Source organism: Copadichromis virginalis, linkage group LG15 (genome assembly GCF_057382275.1).
Source record: "Copadichromis virginalis isolate Kocher_CV1m ecotype Utaka linkage group LG15, C_Virginalis_male_GT1.1, whole genome shotgun sequence".
NCBI lineage: Eukaryota > Metazoa > Chordata > Actinopteri > Cichliformes > Cichlidae > Copadichromis > Copadichromis virginalis.
The window spans coordinates 31,559,399-31,574,431 of record NC_140632.1 but is presented as its reverse complement, the minus strand read 5'-3'; the positions used below and the strand labels follow the sequence as shown (position 1 = coordinate 31,574,431).

General features: G+C 39.8%; 1 protein-coding gene across 2 annotated transcripts in view; it reads right to left on the bottom strand.

Moving 5' to 3' along the window:
• The window catches only part of epha7 (eph receptor A7), an 86,922-nt gene that overhangs the window by 15,039 nt on the left and 56,850 nt on the right, over window positions 1–15,033 (bottom strand). Inside the window, exons 6-9 of one of the 2 annotated variants that reach the window (XM_085432918.1) lie at window positions 8,602–8,726; window positions 7,422–7,590; window positions 3,993–4,137; window positions 1,707–1,762 (exon numbers count right to left, since the gene is read on the bottom strand). In XM_085432918.1, the coding sequence (XP_085289044.1) occupies window positions 1,707–1,762; window positions 3,993–4,137; window positions 7,422–7,590; window positions 8,602–8,726 (495 nt within the window). The remainder of the gene's footprint in view (window positions 1–1,706; window positions 1,763–3,992; window positions 4,138–7,421; window positions 7,591–8,601; window positions 8,727–15,033) is intronic. The other variant, XM_085432919.1, reaches the window with a different exon arrangement.

Below are 15,033 nucleotides of genomic sequence, written 5' to 3'. Positions count from 1 at the left end.
AAACCAAAAATAGACATACAAAGACGTATTAATATTCTGGAATGAGTCTGCCCACCTGTAGAGATCTTCTAACAGTATGAAAATTGTTGAAATATATATATTTTTAAAATGCTCATCACCTTTTGCTTACATAGTCTCTCCCTATAACAGTCTTAATGAATTTTTGCTGCTACCCTGACAACTTGTCTCTAGGCTGGAAAATCAGTCGATCAATTTTTTTTTGATTTGACAATGCACAATGACATGCTTTGAAAAAGACAATAGAAAAGAACATCAAGGAAAGATGAGATGGTAAAGAACTGATGCAAATGAAACATTTTCCATCATAAGAAATGAATGAAGCTAAATGAGATTTTGAGACAGGTTTGCTACTTTTGTTAGACTCTGGCACCCTAGGCATTTGGGAACGTCTTAAAATTAACTCTGTGCAATTCCCAACATCAGTGATAAGGGAACGGTTCATGAATATCCATTACGTAAGACCAAAAACAGTTTGTTGGAAATAAATCAAACAAAACAAGGTTAGGGAGAGGACGGGGGCAGGGAGGGGGTTACTATTTCAAACAGCTCTCCAAATTAACAGTAAATTACAATATTATGCACTATTAGGTTAACAGACCACTTTTGGGGGTTGTTACAGTGTGTATTTGAAATTTATGCTGATAACAACATAACCTGTCAACTTAAAAAATTTAATGAGACACTACAGCTATAAGACTCTGGTCAAAAACAACACAACAGCACAACGAGCACATTCAATCGGAGAGACAATTATTCTCTGAAAAGCAGTCTATTCAATGCACCAGTGTAAATACAGCTAAAGCATTGTGCTCCGGCAAGGGGACACCAGCAGCTGAGATTTCCCTCGACTTGCTCGGATAATTGCTTCGTCCATCCAAGACGTCTGGGATCTGATAGGAGATGTCTTATCATGACTTCCTCGCCTCTTCATGGCAGACAAATTGGGTCTACATGTTGGATTTATGTGCTATCTAGCTTCTCTGTCACCCTGGAAGTCTCCCGTCATTTGATATTGCACAGATCTTGTCCATTAAGCCCAAATCTAGCATTGTTTGTATTTTCTCCCAGTGCTTTTTCCCCTGGCAGGTTGGGTTGAGCTGTGATCTGTTCAGGTGGATCTATCAGATACTTAGCAGTAGCCAACCTAGAACTGCTTCTGCTCTAGCAATGCACTTAGTGACACCCCTGACCCTTTGTTTCCAAATCAGCAGTTTGCCTACAGCGCAGATCATTATGGTTCCACTTGGGAAAGCTGTCTGCAGCTGGAGCTCCAGGGTTATTATTAGGGGTGGTGTATCAGTTTTAAAAAAAATACCTAAATGATAAAAGCAGCAGCTACAACTGTGTGCACACCAAAAACCCTGTCAACCACTAAAACCACCTGCCTTATGGTTACATTTTTAAAGGACTCCCTTTTGTATGCTTGTCAGTCCTTTTATCCCTGCCTGGCAGCTGTCAGATTCATGTGTTTTTGGCCCCTGACTTCTTTATCTCAACAGGCTGAGTCTGGCAAATCAGCAACAGATTTTGCTTGATAGATGAGTTGGGATGAAACAGACATGCCTCGAAGTGCTAAAAGATTTTAAGGCCTAGACATCGATGCAATATTTGTACATGCGTGTGTGTATACCATCTACATACAGGTGCTTTAAGTGTGTTTGCGGATAAGGAATGCAGGCACTCACACTGGAAGTAGAGCTCCTCATCTCCCTCCTGATCAGCTTTGCTGTACCCGCAGTGCCTGTACAAGCGGAAGACGAAGAGAGCAGCAGAATCAACTGATTGTGCAGAGGAAATAAATGCCCTAATTTACAAGAATTTTAATGCAAGACAAATCCCTCAAGAAACCCAGCTGAGCAGCAGGAGCTGTGAACCCAACAGCCTCAACTAGGAAAAGTAGCTCAAGCATCTAATCATGTAAGATATCCAATAATACATGCACTGTAAAGTACTTTTCAACACGTCTTGCAATATTAACGTGTTGAAGGTTCCCTTAAGCAAGTGATTTGCTGGACAAGGCTGGTCTTTGTGAAAAAAGGTGAATGACATAGGAAGATTAAATAAGCCACAAATGATGGACATGCACTTACTGTGGATGAAAATGCTCACGTATGTAGCAAAGCATGTCTCCTTTGTTTCTACTACATGTTTTAAGATTCGAGAATTTTTTTCTGTCTAAAGTGAAGTATTTTGGTTCGTCCGTCTCCAAATTCAAGGAAGACTTCTGATCTTTTTGACATGCTTTATCCAGAAATGGAGTATGCTACTCAGAAATGGTGTTAGATGGTCTTATTCACGTTATGTATGTTGTGAGTAGGTTTAAGTGGAAATTATTTGTCACACATACATAGTAGGACATATGTTGATGGGACATTCTGAGCCTTAGCAGTCTCATAAAGCTTGTATTGTTTGTTGCTTTTTTGAGACAAGAGATATTGAAGGAGCTTACACAGAACATCCCAAAGTAAAAGTACCAATTTATGTTGTGCACATGCCATGTTCAGCAGAATCCTGTGGAGACTTCACTACTTAACATTCCACATCCACATCATGTCTTTTATCCTGCCTTCCTTCTCTCTCCCTAACTGGGCACGGCAGATAGCTGCCCCTCTCTGAGCCTGGTTCTGCCGGAGGTTTCTTCCTGTTAAAAGGGAGTTTTTCCTTCCCACTGCCGCCAAAGGGCTTGCTCATTGGGGGTCATATGATCGCTTGAGGCGACTGTTGTTGTGATTTGGCGCTGTATAAATAAAATTGAATTGAATTGAACTGAATTAGCATTTAACAGCAAACCTCTTAGGCCTAGCGGTCAGGCTGCATTTCAGGCAACTACTAAAAAAATCAACACAATTTCCAAAACAACAGTTACAGCTCCAACACATAAACATTGGTACCTTTTAAATCAAGTTTCAGAGACTTGGAGGTAGGGACCTATGTTACTATCTGCTCCTCAAATAGTTCAAAATTTAAATAATTCATTAATTGCAACAACTCTATAATGATATTTTAGGTAGCATGTGGCAAAGACACAACTCTGAAGATGGTGTTTTATACAGTGACCTGAAGCAGCGATTATTTATGTATTTATTTTATTTTTTATGCTTTTTCTTATACAAGCAAAAGGAAAAAATAATTATGCTCTGTATCTTGTAAAACACATATTTCTAACAATGTGACTTACTCATCGGTATGTTTTCATATATTGTATATAGTTAAAATAATGACATATGACTCGACTGAAGATGTATGAACTAACTAACTTCATTAGTACTTAATAGTATGACCAACAAAGTTATAATAATTAAAAAAATATTTTAAAAAGAAACCTTTAGTTTTGCAAGCAATGGGGGATGCTCTCATGAATATCATTTAACGGTTTAATTCATTTGCATCACTAATGTGATGCACACAGAAAGGGTGATGTTACCACAGTCAGAGCTCACTTTATTAATGTCATGTAAAATCATGCTGATTCTACCTGTGAGCGCTGAGCCACTTTTTTTTTGACACAAAAAGCCCACCTTGGATTAGAATGCTCCGATTCTGATGAATCCATCATGAATCATGGATGAAATTCCACTTGTATAGATGAAAACAGATAAAATGTGTGAGGGAATGGTGATAATGACAGTGGACTGGGTGCTTTGTGATGGTGGAAAAAAACATCAGCACCATACTTCATTTTGCCCTCAGGATTTTTCATACACTCACACACAGGAATGCAGAGCCAAAGCTTTCTCATTGTTGAGTGCTTGTTTCATAATGGTACTGCAAAAAATAGCTTAAATTTTGTTTAGAGTGGAAAAAAAAGAAAAATGATGCCTCATAGCCCATTAGCACAGCATGCCACAAGATGACGGGTGGATGTGTGTGTATGCGTGTGCACTGTGTGTGCGTGCGTGAGTGAGTGACGACTCCACTGGCGTGGAGGTCTTGTGAGTGACAGAAAAGCTAATTGACAAGCGCAGACTCACAGGAGCGGAGAGTCAATGGGGCCCGCGAGAGCGTACCTTCTCCCGATGATGAAGCCAAACACCATGAACACCAGTATGATGGTCCCCGCCACGGCCACCACTGCAATGATGATGACGGGGTTCTGCTCACTAGAGACGATTGCAGCTGATGAAATGGACACACACACCAAAGAAAAACGGAAACACTTTGAGTGAACTTCAGCACATCAGACTACAATCTGCAGGACATTTGGTAATTGAGCCCATTGAGTAGCATGGAGATTGATAACGTGCCCCACCCCCCACCCTTTTCCTAACCTCTGAGAGAGTGGAAGAGGGACGTTTCTATTTTTGAGCTGTCCTTATACACACGGCTCTACTGTTTCAGAAAGTGGGCTTAATAGTCCCAGACGGCGACAGCGATGCCCTTCATCTCAAACAAAGACACATTCAGGTTGAATTGTTTCCCATGCACAGCTCTCACTGTGCTCAGACAGTTTGCACTGACAAACTGGTGAGTGCAATCGTAAAAAGAGGATACTTGTGCATTTCAGATCAAGTGGGTCCGCACTGTGTAAATACTGAGAAATGCAGTATCAGGAAAAAAGTGGAAGCTATAAAAAAATCTGTCATGTGCCTTTTGTCCAATCAAAAATCAATATTAGCAATCATCTATTTGGAGAAGAATTTTACTGTCATATTACACACTTGCAGGTTTTCCTCTGGAAGCTGTGGTTCACTGTCTCGGTCAAGGACATTATCACAACCATGCCTAGACTGCAAACTTCTAACCTTGATACAGGACACACTCGGCATGTGGTTATGAGTAATTAACGTGTCCTTTTATGCAGAAATGTTGGATGTAAAATGGGCAAGGGTGTAATTTTGGGTGAACAGGCTGGATGGTAGATCTCAAAACTAAAGAGAAATTAATGCAAACAGAGGATTAAATGCGGAAAAAACTGAAACTTTGTTTTTGGGTACTTTTAAAAAAAAAGAAAACAAAAAGGAAAAAAAAAAGAAGAAACAATTCAAGCTTTATTAATGCTAAAAAAAATAAAATAAATATTTACATACTCCAACATTTTGGGTTGCCAAGAAAATCCCTTTGGCAGTTACAGAAAGAGCAGTGTGCCTGCTTAATTTCGGAAAACACGTTAAAGATCCAATATCCATTTATTGTGTTATTCCGTAACAACTCCTTCATTAAAGATTTATTCAAATTCATAACCGCTAATAACTTCCAAACTATTGCTGCTGCTGTTTAAAAAGCATATCATTTGTTCTTTAATATTATAGCAAATTTATAAATATCACAAAAAAAAAAAAAGGGCATTAACAGTAACCCGGCAATGTTTCTATGTCAACAGAAGGGATTGCGACCTTACCTCGTGTATGTCTTTCACAAAATTGTATAACGCCAGACTTTCAATAACACACTTTAAAACTCAGGGCTGAGCTAATGTAATGTGTTTATCCTCTCGACACTACAGCAGTTTGTCCTTGTGCTTAGCGATTTTTCCCACGATGTGTTGTCAGCATAAAGTCAAAGCAATTTGTGTTTGCATTGCTTGAAAGCAACTAATTTCCCTGGGCTATTACTACAGTAGAAGGAAATATTAACAAGTTGTGCCTAAATATTTGAGTGGGGAAAACTGTGTTACAGCCACAGAGTCCCATCTTATAAAGCTCACGCTGAATATTTTCGTCATTAGGTGTTTTGAAATAGGTTTGTTCGACACACCCAAAACATCTTTTTTGACTCTAATAGGGATCTCAGACTTAATCAGAGAAAATCATAAACTCACCATGAAACTAGAGATTAAAGGGTGCTGGGGGTCATTTTTACTATAGAATTCCATACAATCTGTATAACATTACCAAAACAAAAAGACAGGAGTTGCCCCCTGCTGGCCGTTAGAGAGAATGCAGGTTTCACACACTTCCGTAGCGCCTTCACTTCAGACTGAAAATCTATCTTTTGTTTACAGTTAGTGCACTGCTGTGGCCCAGCATCAGTTAAACTGGAGTCATACTGCTGCGCCTAACTAAACCACATACTGCTTCCGCCCACATGGATCGATGCTTAACCACAATTAAGTGTAAATTTATTAATTAATTATTTTTAATATTTGATTTTTTTTTACCTTTGTTATACAGGAAAGGAGGGCTGACAGAGAAAGAATGTGGGTGACTGACACATGCTTAAACCCAGGCCTCTGCAGTAATTGTTGGTATGTAGGTCACCTAATCAACCAGGTGAGCTACTGTGGCACCCTATGTGGTTCATTTTGATCTAAAATAAAGTAATAAATTGTGCAAACCTAATTGCCATTTATCACATTCTTATATCACCCTATAAATGTTGCTAAAGTAACACAGAGAAGATGAGAGTCCTCATTGGTGAGGGCCCTAAAGCTAAATCTATGCTATCAGAATATGTAGTTTTTGTGTTTTTTATTGTATAATTGCTCTTCCAACTCTTGGTAATCAGGGAAAAATAGCCAGTGATACAAACATCACCAACTATTTAAATCAGGGGTGTCAAACTCAAATACACAGTGGGCCAAAATTCAAAACTGGAACAAAGTCGCAGGCTAACATTAATATTTATTGAAATATATTTATTCCTCCAGATATAAGAATGAATCTTTTCTTATGGACTCAAACACGTTTTGCTGAAAAACTGAATATGGAACAAGCAAAGCTTAATACTAAACAATATATATATTAGCTGTATAATACCAGTAGGCCAGCTCTAATAGTAATTTGGTATGGCTTCATGGGCCAAATGTAATTAGTCTGTGGGCCAAATTTGGCCCGCGGGCCAGAGTTTGACACCTATGATTTAAATTGTTTCCAAAAGGAAAAAAGTCATGTTTACTTGTCTCCAAAATATTGGTGTAGTCTTATAGTGAGGATTTATCCTTCAGGGTGAAAACTTCACCATAGCTTTATCATAATCGCAAACTCCACCACAACTTAACGTGATGTGCACCCCCCCAATTAATGTACTAACTAACTAACTACGACATAAACAATCATAAACAAAGATTGGGGACCCAGGCAGGAAAAAAGTCCAAGCATTATATTTGTTTCAGTACATAAAATACCAGGACAAGACCATGACTAGGCCGCTTACATAAATTAGGTCATAGACTCTATAAAGATTCACTGCCTTGGAGTGTTAGTCCTTGTGATGACTTGATTAAGCAATGGGCAGTCTTACCAACTAGAAAAAAAAGTTATCAACTGCCAGAAAGTTTTATTCTAAGTTTTAAAGTCAGGTACTCTAAATTGCTACACTTGAGTATCGCAAAAAGTGAAATATGGTCAGCATTAATACTTCAGGAATATGGTGAAATCTAAGGAAGTTATAGAGGACAGGCTTTATTTCTACTTGCAATGATTATTACAACAATGCATGGTGACAGAAACACTAAGCCCTACCTGTGGCCTCTTCCTTGGTGGTTATCTCGAGTCTAGGCCCAAAGGTGCCATATCCTGCTTCTGTGAAAGCCCTAATCTGGAACACATAGGCTGTGCTGGGCTTTAGGTTGTTCACCGTAGCTGATGTGGACTTTGACCTCACAGTAGAGTAAATCCGGTCCTTCTGATCCTGCACAGGAAAAAAAAAGGTAATTTTACCCATTTTATATAGTATAAGTTGTCTTTATTAGCATTTTGAAATGCTTTCACATTACTGCTGATGACATTTACATTCAAATTTACGTGAGTCACAACTTTTTAAAATGACAAAGTTAAGGCAAATGAAGCTTATTAATAAGAATAATCAGTGACTGAGTTATATCACTGTAGTTTTAGCCTGGCCTTTGTTACGACTTTCAGAATTTATGTCACGAAAATGGTGAACATCACATTTTTCTGATTGTAGATTCTAGAAGACAAAAAGTTCTAACTGAAATCATTATCTACCATTAGGCAGCATGCCTCGAGGAGAACATAAAGGCATCTGAAAATATCTTTTCCATCAAGGAATACATTTGGATTCACAGGCTGCACGCGCTGTGTGCTTTGCTGTTGATCTGTAAATGTTTTGCTCAGCAAAAGCCCAAATGGAATGCCAGGCTCTGTTACGGGTGCGGTCATTTCTTCCAACTTTCCACTTTTACAGCTGGGCAGACCACAGCCATAGTACGTGACACAGAAGACTGATTCGTCAGTGTACACAAGAGACTGCGGCCAGCAGGACTGACATCAGCGCTCTGCTACTCTGCCTTTGATTTGCTGGGTTAAATTCGCTTCGTTAAACCTCGCAGCAAAAAGCTGATGCGCTCAGACTTGAAACACAGTGAAACAGTAGCATAATCTATGCAGAACGGGAAAGGAGATAACAGTAACAGATTACTAATTCTAGCAGAGCAGCAGCCATGGATTGCGCGTGTGCTAACATGTGTGTGGGGGTGGCTGTGAAGGACTATAGCCTGATTAAAATCTTATGAGCATCTCATTCATTATTGCAATTATGAGACAAAGAAGGTACTTGCAGAATCTTGTGCATTCCACTCACAGCCACGTGCAAACAGAATGCAAAATGAGTTGGAGTGGGCAAAAAAAGAAATGGTGCTTCGGGAAGAGACACAGACAAACAAATGTAGCGCAAACTTACTTTTTCATAATATTTGATCTCATATTCTGTGATGACACCGTTGGGTTGCTGGGGCTCCTGCCAGGAGAGGTGGACGCTGTGCTGCTGCACTCTCTCTTTGATGACCTCGCTGACCTGGGACGGAGCTGTTTAGAGAAGAACATGTCAATAAGTGCAGGGCAAACCCTCTCAGCATGCACAGGCATAAGGCCAGCCGCAAATGAGCCGCACCAGCTCCTCCACCAACACTCGCAGGCCCTCTGTACATGATGAATATTCACATGGACGCTTCTAAATGTTTACACCTCATGATCAAAATTTCAATTACACCACCAACAGCAGAAGGTGGCATTATTCCAGCCAGGAGAAAACCACGATTTGTAGCTTGTGAATGACAGTTTAGTTCAATTACTCCCAACATTTCTAGTGGAACAAGCAGACACTTACTATCCCTCATGACAGAGCTGTTCAGAAAGCCTCTCAGAGGGAGAGGGGTGTACCTGTAACCTCCTGACACCAGTCATATGCACACCAATTATCTCGGGCTCTTTGCATGACTTATTTTAAGTGTCTGGCTGTCACTTACTGCTGCTACATTTAGTTTTGCTAAACAGTGCACAGAGATTTTTTCAGTTGTTCATGCCAGTAACAAAGGATAAATGATACACACATATGTAGACAGATTTTAAGCTAACTTTTGGGCCGTGTATTTGCTGTACTCCTGCTCTTTCTATATAGTAATGCTGTGGCCTCATCTACAGCTATTGTCCTTCAGGTTTAAAATTCATAAAACCATAGCTCAAACCAGTCAGCTGAAATGTAGCATAAAAAACCGAAAGGGTTTGGGTCAGGTTTTGGAACCGTCATTTCATTAGATCTGTTGATGGGTAAAATATGCTGTGCAAGATGTATCAACACACGCTGACCACTTCACCTTTTCCTTGTCTGGTATTAAACTGCAGTAGAATCAGCTTTTGAACAAAGTTTTCTGTAACGCCGAACGTCTTCTAGCTCAGCAGCTGTGTTTGCAGCTTCTCCTACAGCTTCCATTACCTTTACAGTACATCATTATCATCATTTTGATTATAATCACCGTAATTTTACAGCACTTTTCATAAAGACCCCAGTGAGGAAAAAAGAGGGCAAGCTTTTTGGATTAGCAAGCTTCACCCGGAGGAGATGATGCTTTCAAAAAATATGCTTTCTGCAAATCTGCACTCTAAACAGCCCCAAAATCCTTTCTGTAAACATACGGTAAAATCTTGATGACTCACACTCCTCTAGGGGCAAAACATATTAATTAACACATCTTTTCAAGTTTGAGAAAGCTGCCCTGGGGAAGATTTGAACTGTAAGGTAAAAGCCACCTGTCAAAAGCTGTGGTTGGATTTCTTTGCCTAGTCTTTAGATCAGCAACAAGCTTTGAAATGAAGGAAAAGTGTATGAATGAAGAACAAAGATACAAACTGAAATGTACTTATTGACTTAATTTTTTATTTATGTACAAATGTAACGAAAAACAACAACTGCCTTGCCTTTTGGCTGTTTGTAATATGTAAAAAATGCGTCAACCCAGTAGAGACAGTCTCTTCCTGTGAACAAACAGAAGCTGCTAAGTGTCTCTGTCATGCTCAGTGACCCCATGGGAGTTGAACCTCTCTACCTTTAATACAGTCTGACCTTAGATTGTTTTAAGATGACCTGCCACTAATGACTCTTGGTGGATTAAAACCTCATTAGGCCTCATCAGCGCTCCTAACAGTAATGCACAAGACAGCAAACACCCGAGACCTTGTCAAAAACCTGCTGTTGTGACATGTTCCCTCATAATCCACCCAAAACAGAGAAACAATGTGTCTTTTCTCAGCACAGTTAGCCAGTCAAAGGGATGACTGAGCTCTCTCTTACAAGTCACAACAAGCTTTTACTGCTGCCTTGGCTGCTTTCTCTCCCCCCATTCCAATTCTGGTTCAGGTGTATAGGTCTAAAACTATGTTTCTTGCCTGTTTGATTCATCCCCAAGTGTTTTAAGTCTTTATTTTTGACATATTTCAAGTGCCTCTAATAGCGCTTATTTCTTTCTATGATATTTTGAAATGTAACACTATCTGTGACTTTTGTTTTACTTTTATGTTTAAATGCAATCAATAACAAAGAAAAAATGCAATTTGGAGAAATAAACTGGAAAATGAGCAATGATCCATGACTGTATTGCAGGTGGCATGCTGCTGTATGGCTTCCAAATATAGAGAAAACTTTTTGTTGGATGATAATACATCCATCACTCTACAGTGATAAAAATTGGAGAGGCAAAAGAATGTTATTCTTTTGAAAAGAATGTTAAAAGGTTGTTATTCCCTAAACCTCTGTCCAAAGACGTCAGACCTAATAACTCCCATGATACACTAGTTACACCACAGAGACCGGGTGTCTTAAATGTTTAAACTCTGTGCTTTGAATATCCTGAGATATCCTTTTGCGGTAAACTAAAAATAAATTGGAATCCCTTAATTCCCAGTGTTTATTACACAACTTCACTTGAAAGGGCCAAACAGATGTGCTATTGCAGAGTTTCTTCACTCGTATTCTACAAGTTGGTTGGACTTATGAAATGTCAAAAGGTCAGGAAAGGTCAGGAAAATGGTGACAAGCTGGATCTAATTGGTTGCCTGCAAAGGATATCACCTATAAAGAGTCACATGTGACTCGGGTTAGGGTTAACCACAAATGACCTTATTAATACATACACTCTGCGCATTAATTCCTGTCCTAGTTACATCCATCATCAACACCCATTTGTGTGGATCTTTTTCGTCCATCGTTTGGTAGGAGGAGCTAAAATGGCTCTTTTGATGTTGAAGGTTGTCGACCCCTGGGATAGTTCAACCGTGTGCAAAACTTAGATTTGTTCCAAGGATAGACTGGGCCTCTCTTAATATCAGATGTTATTTACTTTCCCTCTTCTAAAGGGATATTCTCTAAAATGCACTTTTCCTTATGCAGCTTTATAATGGTTTTGGTTATGCAAACCAGGCTCTTGTCCGAGGGTACAAAATATGTAATATGTAACCAAAATATCAAACATGTGCTTAAGTTTTTAAAATATACAGTTCTTGCTGAGAGACAAAGCATTCTTCTCTTCTTCAACTGTGTACTTGTATGAGAGCTGTTATTCTCACGCAAAGGCAGTAATACTGCCTGATCTACAAAGTTAACATAAAGCATGATGAGCTACTTTCCCTCACAGCTTCTTCTCCCTCCAGTATGTGATGTGAGCTCAGGCACTAGATCTGCCCCATTTAGCCCTGTTGGCCTGTGGATGTATTAGCAATTGCTCAGGTCAAGCCCACCTCCTCCTTTACCCTTTCATGGGTGACAGAGAGCTGGGGCCTTATGTTTCCTGAGAGATCATGAGATCAGTGAACAGTATTAGCAAATGTGATGTTCCATGGGCTAAAGGTAATCATTCCACCAGGGTGATTTTCTGAATGATAAAAGAAGTCATTCTGCATTTCTCAGGGATATGAATCCAGACCACAGTTGAACGTTAATTCTAAAGGAAAAAAACATGTTCCTCGGGCTCTGTCTGCCTCCCCCGCGAATCAGTCAGGCGGCACTGTGTGACAGCCATTAATGACTGACTTGATGTCATGGAGACTCAAACCAGCCAGCCACTCTCACACTTTTAGCCTACCTGTGCTGCTTAGCACAGTGGAAAATTGTATAATTGTCATGCCAGTCTTAAAGAGACCATTTTGAAAAGCATTTGTGCATTTATTTTGCAATATTAGAAAATGTGTTAGTGACCCTGAACACCTTCTGAGAAGGTAACTGAACCAGAAGCCAGTCACCACCATGCTCTGAATTTGAATCATCTTATGAATACATTAGACATTGCATTTCTAATATCCTCTTCTTTCATTCCACTATCTAACTTTGAATCTGATGCAAAGAGCAGAGTGGAGGTAGTTCATTACATAAGCGTCTTTATCTGCCTCTATGCTTGCCTCATGGACCATAGCAATCCTAAAAACTCATATATTAATTACTGCCATTTTCAAGATGTGCTTGTGTATCTTAACGCCTACGGCACCATCTGTGTTGAAATGCAAGAGATTGTTGGTGTTTAGCAGTGTTTAAAAGTTTACAGCAGGTTTTTCTTTTTTTTTAACTGGATATTCTAATGTTGTCTGAAGGGAAAAAGTATTTTCCTGATTCCACAGAAGACAGGGCAGCACGGTGGCACGGTGGTTAGCACTGTTGCCTCACAGCAAGAAGGTCCTGAGTTCAATTCCGCCATCAGGCCGGGGTCTTTCTGTGTGGAGTTTGCATGTTCTCCCCGTGTTTGCGTGGGTTCCCTCCGGGTACTCCGGTTTCCTCCCACCGTCCAGCTTGTGGGGATAGGTTAATTGGAAAATCCAAATTGTCACTAGGTGTGAATGTGAGTGTGAATGGTTGTCTGTCTCTGTGTGTTAGCCCTGCGACAGACTGGCGACCTGTCCAGGGTGTACCCCGCCTTTCGCCCTATGACAGCTGGGATAGGCTCCAGCGCCCCCCGCGACCCTGAAAAGGATAAGCGGATGGATGGACTTTTTTTTTTTTTACTTTGTGCACCAACTAATGCTAAATAAAAGCATTTACACATGGGTAAAGTTATTTTTTCATCCTTGAAATCTTAGGAATCAATGTGACATATACTTTAAAGTACAGTTCAGCTGACTCTATTCTCCAGCATGTCAAGTGTTTCACACATTGGCAGTAACTGATGCCTTTAACACAATATGTGGGTCTATTCAGTCTCCCTTTTCATCACTGCAGAAACAAATATTTACAGGGCAGCCTTGTTATTACACCAAAGGCTTTTTAACACTTCATCGTCAGCAGCCTGGGAACAAATAACCAGACACAGTTTGGTTCGACACTAACGAGGTATGACATAATCAAGATTAACTCTACTTTATGTTGTGACTCCCGTAACAGAGATAAAAGCGAGTGCCGTTACACATTAGCAGATAAAGAGAAACCAGCTTTTAAGAGCTGATGTTTGCAAATTATCAGAAATATGTCGATTACTTGTTATTGATACAAATAATTAATCTGAAATCGGATTACTGCATATTAAGATAAATGTTGGCTCTAGCTATTGCTTTACTGTGGCCAAAGTCATCACAATGCTGAGCTCAAATCACACATTTATTGAATATTGTTTGTAGGCTGTGTCAGAGAATAGTGATATATAATCTGAGGTGTGATTGGCTGGAGGGGATGCATTCTCTTTTCATTTATATGTCCCTTCCCTGAGTCGAATTCTTTTTTATCAGCAGTAGGGACAACATTGATCTCCACTGATTTTTTTAATGCAGCAACTTGAAAAAGTTAAGTTGGACTTAAAGTCCAAAGAGTAAGCTCATCAGAAACAGCCTGTCAGTGCTAAGCTCAGCTGAAGGAATGTTATTCTGATGTTAGTATGACATTCTTATTTTTACAAACTTACAACCAAAGCCAATTTATATGGACTCTCCATCAGTCTATTCTCAGTCTATTCTTAATTTGGACTTTTTAGACAAATCTTAAGTATTTGATTGGTTGACTTGTCTGACTTTTTCCCCTCTGTACTTAACTAACAGTCTTCAACATATCACTCAGTACAACTCATAGGTCTTCATGTGTTATTTTGTCTGTTTGTAACTAAACAAACTAAGATCAATCTGATCCCTATAAACAGTTAGCTGTTTATGAATATCTGTGGGTAAGTTAGTTTTTACCAGATGTCAACATACTAGTTAGAATGAGATAGGAGCCTTTTTTAAAAATATAGTGGAATTCTCCTTGAAGGTCAGAGCTAAACCTTCTGGTCAAGTTGTCTTCTTGGTTAAATCTGGCATCTGGCTGCACAAAAAATGGTTGCATCGATTGAGAATAGTACGCGGGTCACTGAAAGAGGGCCCCAATTTCTGCCGATCTGTTTTTCCATCAGCCTTCTGCCACTTGCTCCTGGCTGTGTCCTCTCCTGGTGGACAATGTCTGCCTCTCCCTGAGAAAAGTTCACAATTTGAATTTTGCCTAATTTCATGCGACCCCAGCTGATGACATCGTCAGCTGCCCAATGTTGTAATGTTGCAACTGCCTACAGACTTGCCCTGCTGTAGTACTTTCTACAGCGCCTCCATCTTACAACAAAACTCACTGCAGACGCAGTCCCTGGTGTGGCGTGGACAGCACCACCTCTGGTCCACCATAGGAGTCAGTTTCACCAGCTGCTGCCAAGTCACTTCTCCATAGACTAACTTATCAGATGATTTTCCTGTTTCTGTTTTTTGCAACTGCTTAGCATACACAAGACCACAGATAAACCACATAGTGGTGGAGTTAGAATACTCTACAGATTTAGGGGAGAATAATGTGGTTTAGAGGTAGTGCCAACAATAACTTCAGAAACTCAAGTTGAATGAA